This window comes from Miniopterus schreibersii (assembly GCF_964146895.1).
Source record: "Miniopterus schreibersii genome assembly, chromosome: 16".
In the NCBI taxonomy this organism is placed as follows: Eukaryota; Metazoa; Chordata; class Mammalia; order Chiroptera; family Miniopteridae; genus Miniopterus; species Miniopterus schreibersii.
The window spans coordinates 9,318,115-9,330,804 of record NC_138116.1 but is presented as its reverse complement, the minus strand read 5'-3'; the positions used below and the strand labels follow the sequence as shown (position 1 = coordinate 9,330,804).

Genomic DNA, 12,690 nt, shown 5'->3' with positions numbered 1-12,690 from the left:
CTTCTCTGGTGTCTTATTTTATACCAACATTAGACTGATGCTGCTTAGCTGGTTGACAGCTGACTGAGTATGAGTGTAACACACCAAACTTCATGGGAAAGTTTAACAGTAAGACTGTGTGCTGAAGTGTGGCCTACAAAACAAACTCCAACACAAGGTCTCTTGCTTTGAGACCCCTGATGAGCCACCAGGCAGGGATCAGAAAGCTCCCTCTGGAGACCCAAGGAGTGGAGCATGCTCTCTCCTGTCCTTTTACTCACCGGGGTGCTCCACCTCCCCAGCACCTGCAGTCAGTCCCAGGCTAGTTTTGCTACCTTAGGCAGAGATCGTGGGGATTCTAACCACACAGAACAGGGTAAGTCGCTGGATCACGGTCTGGCATTACTCAAGCAGGCTGACAAGGGTATGAAGTTTTTATCAATCTCTTCCAGGCACTCCCTGTTTCACACTTCTTCCTGTTGGCTGGCTCATCCAGTCCAACTTCCTTGCTAGCTCATTTATTTCAACCCCACCCCCGTGGCTGGACTCTCTCTTTTAACCCATAGATGCATGGAAAGAAGGGTCCTATTGTGTACTGGAGCCCCAATGCCTATAACAGTCCTGTCTTCAAAGGGTTTACCATCTAGCAGAGAAATAGTGCAACACAAGGGGAAAGAAACTCAAAGTCCCTCAGGTATCCCCACAAGCCTGGCGCATGCTCGACAGACGTTTTTGGGGTGAATAAAGCTGAAAGAAGATGAGACTGGCACAGGAATATGTGTTCTGGCCCAGGCTCTGGGCAAGTCATTACATTTCTCCTGGCATCAGTATCTGACTCTCTGAAGTAGGAACACTGGGTTGGATATGTCTTTTAGCTCATAAGTGTGGTGATCCATGATTTACCAGGCCCTCATCTCTCCTTAGGTTTTCCTGTAGATTCTTCTCTCCCTAACCAATCAAAACATGCAAAAACCCACCTGAGAATTTGAAAGTTCCGAAGTCCTGATGCCTCTGAACACAGTCATCCCCATTCCTGGTCTTTCAACATCTCAGTGTCTCCATATACTCAAATTATTGCAACATTTGCAATTAGTAATAATCTGATTCACTTTAAGGTTCAGGGTGGGGGGGAAAGTACCATAGAAATCAACCAATGTTACATGGGAGGAGGTAGGTTACTCCCAAGGACACATGCTTTGGGCTCTAAAACCAACCATCCCCTAAGCTGAAAGGGAGATCTCTTCTCCACACCACAAGTCAGATAAGTGATTGAACTTTACCCCAGTACCAAAAGCCCCAGAGATTTCCAAATATTCAACTATCAGATCAAGATGACTTAGGGTTGGTTTTAGAAGCAACTGTGGTTTTGTTCCAGTCAGTTGAATAGCAAAACTACAGATAAACTTGTTCTTAATCTCTATGTACAAAGGAAACCGCTTTCTTCTTGGTAAAACAAGACCACAGCAAGTGGAAAATGAACCCTAACAGAACTACGGGATAAGGCCACTAGATTGTTTGGGTCAGAGATTCCCCAGAACTGGCTTGACATCTTTCATGCAGTATTTGAATTTATCTGGAGATCTTAGAAATGCTTTCCCTTGGAAGAAAAGATTTAATTTTGTTTGTAAAATATATATATACACCAAGTCCTAGAATAATGTTGTTTTCTGATAACACTGATGAGATGCCATTGGAACTTAACTCTTATTTATTTCAGCTGCCTATGGTAAAATTGGTTTCGTTATACACGGTGTTGCTTAAAGTCACAGAACCTAGTGACAATGTTAAGTGAGGACTTACTGTATGTACCACCTGTGTATTTGGGAGAAGCGCGATCACAAAAATCAAGGAATTGCTGGGTCTGTCCCCTGACTCTTTGGGGTTTCTGAGGTTTCCTTGACACAATTTTAAACTTCCTCTTGTTAGGTGGTCATTAAAAACTGACAACAGTCACACTCAATTATCTCATATTTGCTCAGGATTTGCAAACATACAAGAGCTATCAACACCAGTTTGTGAGAAGATTACATGGCAAATAAACTGCAGCACAGATATGTGTATTAACCCCAACACAAAGTCATCCCCTGCCTCTTGGAGGGTGGGATGGGCTCTTGTCTAGGAGGTACAGTGTCAGGGAAGACCCCATGCTTCAGTTGAGCCCTACAGGCCCTATTTACTTTCTTTCCATAGAACTGTATCGCCGTCTCACATTCTATATGTACTTACCGTGCTATCTTGTCTGTCTCTGCCAAGTAGATGTAAGTTCCATGAGGGCAGGAGTCTGTTTTGTTCATTTATGTGTCCTCGGTGTCTCAAACAGTGTTTGACATATATAACACATACTCAATCAAACTGCTGGCTGGCTGGATGGCTGGATGGATGGAATCCACTACATTTAGGAGCAAGGAAGCTGGGAGGCTCAAAGCAAAGCAGCCCTCCATCTTCGACCACCAGGTGAACTGAAACTGTGCAGCTGGGGGACTAGATGCCTAACCTGAATGGTGTTCCTAATTTGGAAAGACACTTAGAAATAGGTCCAAGTAATAGATTTACTAGTCCCGTGGCCTTGTTTTTACCAATGAGGAAACAGGGGAACTAACTCATTGACCAGAGTTTCCCAGCTAGCTAGTATCGAACCCCTCACCACATTTTTATTGTATGGGTGAGCACACACACAGAAACAAAAGACGGTGCCTATAATCTACATTTCGAAATAGCTAAAATGACAAACTATGCTTATTACCTACTTGAGGCGAGAACTGGAGCTGCCACTTGGGATTTCCTTTCAGCATCAAGTTCGGTGGGGAAACACAGCCCAGGTCCCCAAGTTTACCCAGCTCTGCCAGGTCAGAGCCTGGCTTCAAACAGTGACCTTACAATTCTACTGACGTTTTTCAATGCGGTTTCAAGCAGAGCTTTAGATTTGATCCAGCCTGGCCAATGCGACACTCAGTGTTTCCTCTTGTTCCTAAACCTGCTGGAAGGATTCTCTGAGTAATGGCTGAGGTCCGTCCAGTCGCTGAGATAAAGGACCAGCCATGTCCTGCACTGTGTGGTACTGTCAGGGCTTTCAACCAGGCACCTACTGCAGAGGCCCTTCGGGCTGAGAGATACCCAGATATCTAGTTCTCACAGAAAAAGGGAAGGGGAGTCTCATTAACTGTCCCCTCCTACAATTTGCTTCCAACACACACATTCTCACCCTGATAAGAAAGTTCCTTTTTGCTTATATGATTCATCCTTATACTTTAACTATTGAACTTACTCTTTCCACAGATTTCTTCCATGCCCACACCTCTTGGCTACTGCACTCTGGCTACCAAGGACTCTCTTAAAACTCAGAGAGGTTAATTTCACCTGCCAGGGTGCTGTAAAGGAATGTGGAAAGCAATACTGTTTCGATTCCTTAGGCCTCTTAATATATAGAGAAAGTAAAGATAAGTAAGCTAAGTGTCACTTTAAATAATTCTAAACATCATATAATTCAATAACTAAGTGTATTTGAATGTAAGGCCAGTTATTAGTTAACGCTGATTTTTTTAAAATCCTCCCCCCCCCCCCCAAGGATATGTTTTTATTGATTTTTTTTTAGGGAGAGAGGGGAAAGGAGAGAGAGAAACATCAAAGTGAAGGGGGAACATCAACTGGTTGCCTCCCATATGCGCCCTGACCAGGAATTGAACCCATAACCTTGTGGTGTATGGGATGACACTCCAACCAACTAAGCCACCCGGCCAGAGAAAAGCTGATTTTTTTTTTTTTTTAAGCAATTGGAATAGTTAATACTTAAAAAACAAAAACAAAATCCATCCGTCTGGAATTACTTGCTCTTTTAAGAGCTGGGCAATATAGTACTACAGTGGAAAAAATATAATACTAGGTTCTCTATTTTTAGTCCTGCTGTTAATCAGTAGAATATAGCAATCCCAATTTTCTATAAAATGAGCCCAAAGCTGTCTCCGGCCTAGTCCAGGGCTCTGTGATATTACAGGGCACAGGGAGACACATTTGTTCTGTCCAGGATTAAGGTACAGGAATTACTTAATGGCCTTAATCTGACTACAAATCAGTCACCTGGGGCTTTAAAAAAAACAAAAATTTTTTTTAAAGAAAGAATGCCAGCCTCAATTCCTAAAGATTCTTATTTCATCCACCTGGGGTGGGGCCTTGACATAGGGTTTTTAAAAAGCTGCCCCGATGACTCCAGGTGACTGACTCAGCCAGGGCTGAGAAGTACCGCCTCAAGTCACACATTCCCAGCTGCAGCTGTGGCCGCTGTGCAGGTGCTTCTCTCACTCCTGGAGGCCCCTCAGGAGTCATGGGCCATTGGCTTTCAGAGAAGACAGATCTGATTTAGTCTGAGCAACAAACTCCTCTGACCCAACTGGAGATCAAGGGATTTGACAGCACTGTTTGTTCAGAAAATGTATGAAAAACTTCAGTTTCCATGACAAACACTCCTGCGGCCTAGATAATTATTCCCTCACCGGAAACAGAGGGGGAGGGGAATAATCCGCTGGAGAAAGGGGTGGTTTTGAATTATAATTAGAAATTAGTCTATTAACTACGGAAATCATGTTTAATACATAAGAGGAAACCCTGGATCAGGGTTCATACTTTAATAGTGAAACATCATGCTGAGCGAAAAATGAAAGTGACTTGGAATAATCAGAACCCATTTATCTCCTGGGGCTTGGCAGGGTTAAAATTAATCTCATTACTGATATGAGGAGCCCACCGAGAAGGCACCACACACTATGGGTCATGTCCACCCAAGCAGACATCCCAGAAGCCCCTCTCATTCTGTAGAAAGAAACTACTGATGAGATCCCATTAAAGAAGATAGATTACAGCTAAAGCAACATCCTCCTCCCTCCAAAAAAACCCTCAACCCACTTGCCTGATGATAAAACAGCTCCTTGTTTCATTGGCCTTAACAAGACTCAAAGAGGAATTCCACCAGTGGGGAATGGTGGGGAGTGGCTCAGCGGCTGAGCATCGACCTAGGATCCAGGAGATCGAGGTTCGATTCCCGGTCAGGGCACAGGCCCGGGTTGTGGGCTCAATCCCCAGTGGGGGGCGTGCAGGAGGCAGCCGATCAATGACTCTCTCATCATTGATGTTTCTCTCTCTCTCTCTCTCCCTTCCTCTCTCTGAAATCAACAAAGATATATTAAAAAAAAAGAGGAATTCCATCAGTATTTGCTGAGTGCCCACTACAGGGAGTATGGCAGACTCACCATGCCAAATTCCACAAAGGATGTGACAAAGAGCAAGACAGGGTCCCTGCCTTCTAGTCCCTCCATTGTGGTCCAAGGTCCACTGTGTCACACCCTCCCCCCGTCATCACAGACCTACCCCCTGATGCCAGAATTGCATGGGAGGTGGGGGCCTCTGCAAAGGCAACCCCCCAGGCCCAGCCCGATAGCTGCAGTCCTGTCCCTTCAGGATTCCCTGAGAAAAGTGACCACACTGTGGAAGAGTGACTTCGGTTCAAGGCTTCTAAGACATGAACTTTCAGTTTTGCTATTTCAAAAACATTTCTGGGGGAGATCTTACTGGTCAGCATGCACCTGCTGGATATTATTAGACCTCAAGCAAAGGAACGAGTTAAACTGTGCATTAGGTTTAAGGGTGTCTCAGTCTCCTCCCCACGATCGCTGCTGGACCCAGCGCCAGCACTCACAACGGTCAGTGTCGCTGACGGAGGGTCTCAGGTGACGGCATCTTTCCTACTGAAACAAAGGGGAAGAGGCTACAACTCTTGAGCGAGGAACAAAAGCATCACCTGAGCATTCTCCTGAAGCTTACAAATCTACTTTCTTGTCTTCCCTGTCCTTCCCCAGATCCCGTCTCTCCGCAACATGGCTGGGTCACCTCCTCAGGGTGACAGGGGTGGCTGGACTAATGTGCTCTCACAAACGCACCAGAACATAAGCGTTGCAGGGACTGCTCTTCAAAGAGAAGCTGGAGGGTTAGGTTCAAGGCTCAGTTTTGCCAGTGGCACATGACCTTGGACAGGTCCAAAGACACGTGACCCTCTCCGCCTCAGCTTCCTCTTCTGTCTGCTCTGGGGAACAGAGCAGGGCAGTGACCTTGGGAGGAGATGATGCCTGAGAGAGGGAGGTAGATGCCCCAGCCACCACCCTCGAAGGTTCTAATGTGCTCCCACTGTTACAGGCTGACATGCCCCTGTTCCTTAGGGGGGGGGATACTGAGACTCATTGGGTTAAACCAGTGAGACCCCTCCTAGCTGTCTAACACACTCTCATTCTAGTTCCCTTGGGAGGCACTTACACATTTATTCATATATGCTCCTCTTGCTCACAATGTTTTTGAAATTTTCTGGAAATTCCCTTCAAAGACTATACCTTTGAGTTCTCTACATGGTAGAGAGTCTTTAGCTGATTCTTAAAAAAACCCAAAAATCCTATCCAAGTGTCCTCAGTAAATTGTGCAATCAAGCTGACTAAGAGTTTTCATCAAAAAACTTCAGTGTGAAGCATGTGAAAGTTATAATCAAGCACAGATCGGAAGGAATTGGGAAATGTTTCAAGTTGTGTAAGGATAACTGGCTTAAGAGTAAATAGTTGCTTTTTTAGGATTCCCTCTTTGTTTTAAAGTTGAATTATTAAATTGATTAGCTAAATTATTAAATGAAGTACTGAAAAGTTAAAAACAAAACAAAAAAACTAACTTGTATAACATGAACATTGACCCTGAAGCAGTGATTATTTTGAAAGAGACAACATTCCTTTGGATGAATAAGTTTAGGTATGTTTGTGGCAAAAACAAACAAACACACACACCAAGGCATGATGTTATTGTCAAGTGGCACTTTATTATTCCCAGGAACAGCTGTATGGACAAGCTGTATGTTTTAAGAACAGCAGCCTCCAAAAGGCATGGCCAATGCATCAATTCTCGATTTACCAACAGTCTTGAAGCAAAATTGTAAATGGCCTCACAATCAACTATAGAAAGAATCTTGTCTGTAGGAGGCAAGCTACCTTTAAAACCAAACATGAAGATTATCCCAAGGTATTTGTGGGTGATCATGGGAGCCACATCTGCTACAAAGCTGATCTGAAACTACTGCAGACCCTTTAAACAAGTTATTAAACAAATCAGAATAAAACATTTTCTCAGTGGCTCTTGGTATATAAGGTGTCATCAAGAAACTGCTTGTTGGTTATTTACATCTTCAAAATATAAGCAAAACAAAATCTAAATATTTCGTTTTCACCTGACTTAAAATCCATACTGCTAAAAGAAAATAGTTTAATTTAAAATGGCTATTATAAACCCAATTTAAGACAAGTTTTGTGCTTTTTAAGACATCCAAAATTGTTTGGGGGCCAGAGGAGGGGGCTATAAAAGACTACGTTTGATCAGCAAATTCCAGTTCTAGGAATTTATCCCAAGGAATAATTAAGCAGTTAAGATCTGCTCAAGAGTTTAGCAATAAGGTTTATCACACTGTTTATAGTAATGAAAATTAAAAAGTCTCAATATTCCACCTGGCTGAATGGTCAAATTATGGTATACCCATTCAGAGAAGTATTACGCTGCCACTGAGAATAATGTTGCAGAATTAAACTTATTAACACAGAAAGAAAGATCTGTAACATGTTCCAGTTTGGGAAAGAAAAATATTACCTATGCAAATATATGCACAGAAAAAATCACTTGGAAGGATATACATCAAGGTGTAAGTAAATTAGCCACCAGGGAAATGCAAATCAAAACCATAATGAATTACCATTTCACACCCACTAAGATGACTATAATAAAAAAGACAGATAATATCAAGTGTTGGTGAGGATGTGGAGACATTGGCACCTTCCTACATTGCAGATGGGAATTAAAATAGTGCAGCTACTTTAGAAAATAGGCAGTTCCTCAAAAAGTTAAACATACAGTTACCATATGACCCAGAAATCCCACTCCTAGGTATATACCCAAGAAAAATGAAAATACATGGCTATTCAAAAATTTGTATACAAATGTTCATAGTAGCATTACTCATGATAACCAAAAAGGAGAAACAATCCAAGTGTTCCATAAACTGAAGAACAGATAAAATGTGGTGTGACCATATAATAGAGTATTATCAGCAATAAAAAGGAATGAAGCATTGATACATGCGACAACCTGGGTGAACCTTGAAAACATTATGCTAAGTGAAAGAAGCCAGTCACAAAAGACCACATGAAGTACGATTCCACTTAGGAAATGTCCAGAATATGCAGATCTATAAAGACAAAGTAGACTAGCAGTTGCCAGGGGCTGGGGGGTTTGTGAGAAATGGAGAGTGACAGCTAATGTGCATGAAGTTTCTTTGGGGTTGATGAAAACATTATGAAATTTATTGTGGTGATGGTTGCACAATTCTGTGAACTGTACACCACTGAACTGTGTACATTAAATGGGTGAGTTATATGATATGTGAATCACATCTCAATAAAGCTGTATCAAATGTTAATAGAGGTAATATTTAGGTAGTATGATTATAGGAAGTTTTTGTGTTTTTTAAAATTTAGACTTATCTATGCTTTCTAACTTTTCCACAATGATTATGACTATATTGAGGGATTAAAAAAAATCTTCCCATGTTATCATACAAAAATTTTCCCATGTTATCATTCAGAAAGCACTAAGCACATAAAAGATTTGAAAAAAAAGGAAATACACCTTTCCTTATAATAGTGGGAGAACTGCAAACAACCCACATGACCTCAGCGGAGTGATCACTAGGCAAAGCAAGGCTTAGTACCATGTCAACCCTGGTCAGTGATGATCCTAGTCCCCAACCCAGAGCTGGGCACAGAAGGCTCAAATGCTTTGGGCATGGATGATGGTTTACTAAAGTGCTACTAAAAGTGACAAACGCTATGGTGCGTTCCGAACATTTCCTAACAGGTTATGGGAAATATTCTGTGGGGGGGAAAACTGAACAAAAATATAAACACCTATTTTTTACACTGTCGTACTTGCTGTGTGTGTGTACATGAACAAAGATCGCAAGATAATCAGAAGTGATACTGTCTAGACTTAACTTAAATTTTTAAAAAATGCAAGAGAGGAGCTTATCCTTTTTAAGTTCTACTTTTCCCAATCCGTATCTGGTCTCATTTAAATCTCTCTGAGAATGCGTTGCTCTGTGGCAGGGCTCCAAACATGGGATACAGCAAAGATAAAGACAGGGAAAAAATCGCCAGCCCCTGGAAAATATATTCAACCAGCATGTTTCTTATTCATGGACTGTGATTCACTGTTGTTTAAGCCAGCATCACACTCTAATCATATTGCTAGGTTACAGGCCCCGAGTTATTTGTGCATAATGAAAATGGAATCCATTAAAATGATACATTCGGCTTTTCTCCCTTATATCATCTCTTTAGGGAGAACATTTGATCATTGTAAAACATACACAACATCAAACCAAAAGGTTACTTTGGATCCCCAAGCCAAAGAAGTCTCCAATGATTCTTCAACCTGAAAAATGGAGCCAGAATTTGAGATAGACGAAGAGCTAACCCCCAAGGCCAGGCAGGCGGTGAAACCTTGACATAGCCCACTGGTCTGTACCCTGGAACACGGTCTGTCCAGAGGACTTCTCAAATACTTTCCCCTGTGCTCAGAGAAGCTGTGCTACTGAGGAAAGCCCAGTGGGCAGGCGAGTTGATGAAATCACACACACACACACACACACACACATGTGCACAACTACAGCCTCATTTCATGATTAGCAGCCCTGATAACATGAGCTTAATGAAACCTTCCCCTCCTGGCCTCAGTATAAATACCTGCTATCTCCTATTAGGATAATTCACGCAGCTGATAACTATCAGAACACATGGTAAGCGAGGACATTCCGAGTTAAGACTCACGTCTCAGATGATATTCTGGGTGTTTCTGTACACACAGTCCTCAGTTCTCAGGGATGTTTTTTATTCCGCTCTACAACCAAAACACTGGTTCTAAATCACTATGTTGTACACCTGAAACTAATATAATATTGTATGTCAACTGTAATTGAAAATCTTTTAAATTTAAAAATAAATAAAACCAAACACTGGCTGAATAAAAGCGTTGTATATGTTATAACTGAAGGAAGTATTTTGCCGCACATGCTACAGATCTCTTTGGTACTTGAGAGAAGGGACACCTCGACACAGTACAATGAGGACATGTGACAGCAGTGATGTAACACAAACCAACATTAGGTACAAGATCCGGGTCTAGGGCAGAGGAAAACTCCATGACTAAATAAGCACATTCTGGATTAACAGCCTCAGATCCTTCATAACACCGATGTTACTGCATTCTGATCTGGTAGCCTAGAGTGGCAGCCCATGATGAATCAATGTCTGGCTCAATCAGACCCACACTGAAAGAAAATCACGGTATTGCCTCCAATGCTCTAGTTATTTCATCAATCAAAAAGAAACAGCATAGAAAAGGGGAAAAATGGGAGACATCTGTAATATTGTTAACAATAAAATAAAGTGAAACAGCAAAAAAAAAAAAAAATGTTCCTTTCAGACACATAGTATTAAAAAAAAAAAAAAAAGACTGATAGTAAAAAGCACCTGTGTGTTGGGGAGGGGGGTATAAGGAGAATATACTTATCATCTATGAAGTGCAAGGTTCCTTCAGGGGTGTTAGTGTGTTAGCTGTCCCCACTGCACATATCAGCAGAGTCTCTAAGAAGTAAAATAACTTGCCTGAGGGCACAACTAGCACGTGATCAGTCAGAGCTCAGGTTTGTCTAATTCTGCAGCCAGTACCTTCTACACAACATCACTGCTGCCTGGTTTAACTGTATACTTTGTATTGGTTTTCGTTTAGAGTTTTCAAGTAAGAATTCTCTTTGGGGATCAAAATTTTTACTGGTAGATAATCCAGGAGTGAAATTCTGACCTATTACCTAAAAGAGTAATGACACTAAAACATAGCCTTCTGATAAGGGTCTGGAATATTTTACCAGGAACTCTGAGACATTTGGATTTCTAAATGCAATTTGCAAATATTTACATGAACTCAAACTACATTTTCAACCAAAGCTAAGTAGTTATTCTGGCTGTTTAAGCTTAAGTTATTCAATAACTAAAACACTAGAATCCAATGAAAGAACAGCATGGATGTGTGGCAAAGAAAACCATATACACCTTGGCCTTCATTATTCGAAATGATCGATTACCATGCCATACGTAAGGTCATTCTGTTTATACTCTTATTTGTGAACAGATGCCCGGCAGCAGTTAACTAATCCAAGATGTAGTGTTTAAGTTCAAAATCTGACCCTGGTTCTGAGAGTCTTAAATTAGAAGAAAAACTTAACTTACAGGAGTTCTAACGTGAAGTGTGCACAAATTTTCCTTTTAAAAAAACCTTTTTAAAAAATGTGAAAATAACCTTATATGTTATTCCAGCTGTTTCCAAATCCTTGTTACTCTGAGAGCATGGAGTAGTATTTACCTAAAATGCATAATCTCCAACGAGTTCGCTGTGGCACTCAGGCACACATATGTCAATTTTCCACCTGGGCACCTGGTACATGATATCCATATTAAAGAGTACGCGGTGGAGGTCATTAAACAGATCCTGCACCAATGTACCATACCCACATCCTGAACAATACGTTTTTAAAAAAAAACACTCGCTAGTTTAGGTTCTTCCAACCAGAAGAAAAAAAAAACACTCAAGTCTGTCCACAAAATGTCCTCCCAGCCATGGTGCCCAAATCCACAGCCGGAGTGAAGGGTCTTAAATAGGTAAATAAACGTAAACCAGGCACTTCTCTCCAAAAAAAGATGAAAAGACACTTCGGCCAGCCCCAGCGTTCCCACACGAGGAAACAGCCTTTTATTTAAAGTTGGGTAGCGGCTTCTCCGCTGTCCCATATGGGTCTTGGAAAACAGTTCCGTTCCCACAGCTCGCCTTGCTTAACAAAGTCTTGGTGCACAAAAGGCAGCCTCCTGCCTCGCAACACCGAGAAACCTGCGAGACAGGTAAGCGGGCTCGAGCCCGCGGCTGCAGCGACCTGCCCTCGCCCCCTGCGCTCGTTTCCCGAAGTTCTCGCTCAGGAAAAGTTCCAGCCAGCATTAGAAACGCGAGGCAGCCCCTTCCCCTCGACGACAGGGCCCTTTCGGTCCTTCCTCCGCGCCCGCTTATGGGGAGGGTCCGGCAGGTGGCCTCGGGGACCCCGCGGTGCCGCCCGGGCGACACGAAGTGGCGCGCAAGGCCGGCCCGAGAGGCGCTGCCCGTGACAGCCGCGCCGGCCCGGAGGCCCTGCGGACGGCGTGCGCCTCGGCGGGGCCGGCCGCGGCCGCCACTCCGGCCGCCCGGAGGCGTTCGCTCCCCGCCCGGCGCCGCCTCCTACGCCCGGCCGGGGCCTCGAGCCGCAGGCGCTGCGCTCCCAGCTCGGAGCGCGGCGGGCCCCGAGACGTCCCTCCACCCCACGACGCCCGGTCACTCACCCTGGGGCCGGGCAGCAGCAGCGTCAGCAGCAGCAGCAGCAGCAGCCGCCGGGCCGGCATGGCGAGAACTCCGTCCCGGCTCCGGCCGGGCCAGCCGGCTGCGGGGGCGGTGCGGGAGGGCGGAGGACGGGGCGGGGGCGCCGCGACGACAGCGCGGCGGCGGCGGGTCTTCAGTGAACACAGGGCTGACTCGGCGGTGGCGACACCCCCATTCCCGACCCTTTAA

The 12,690-nt window shown here is 43.7% G+C and overlaps 1 protein-coding gene across 1 annotated transcript in view; it reads right to left on the bottom strand.

Annotated features, from left to right (window-relative positions):
* Window positions 1–12,690, bottom strand: part of ERN1 (endoplasmic reticulum to nucleus signaling 1) — a 66,903-nt gene extending 54,213 nt beyond the window's left edge. Inside the window, exon 1 of the mRNA XM_081161799.1 lies at window positions 12,465–12,690. Coding sequence (XP_081017925.1) covers window positions 12,465–12,524 — 60 coding nt within the window. The 5' untranslated portion in view covers window positions 12,525–12,690. The remainder of the gene's footprint in view (window positions 1–12,464) is intronic.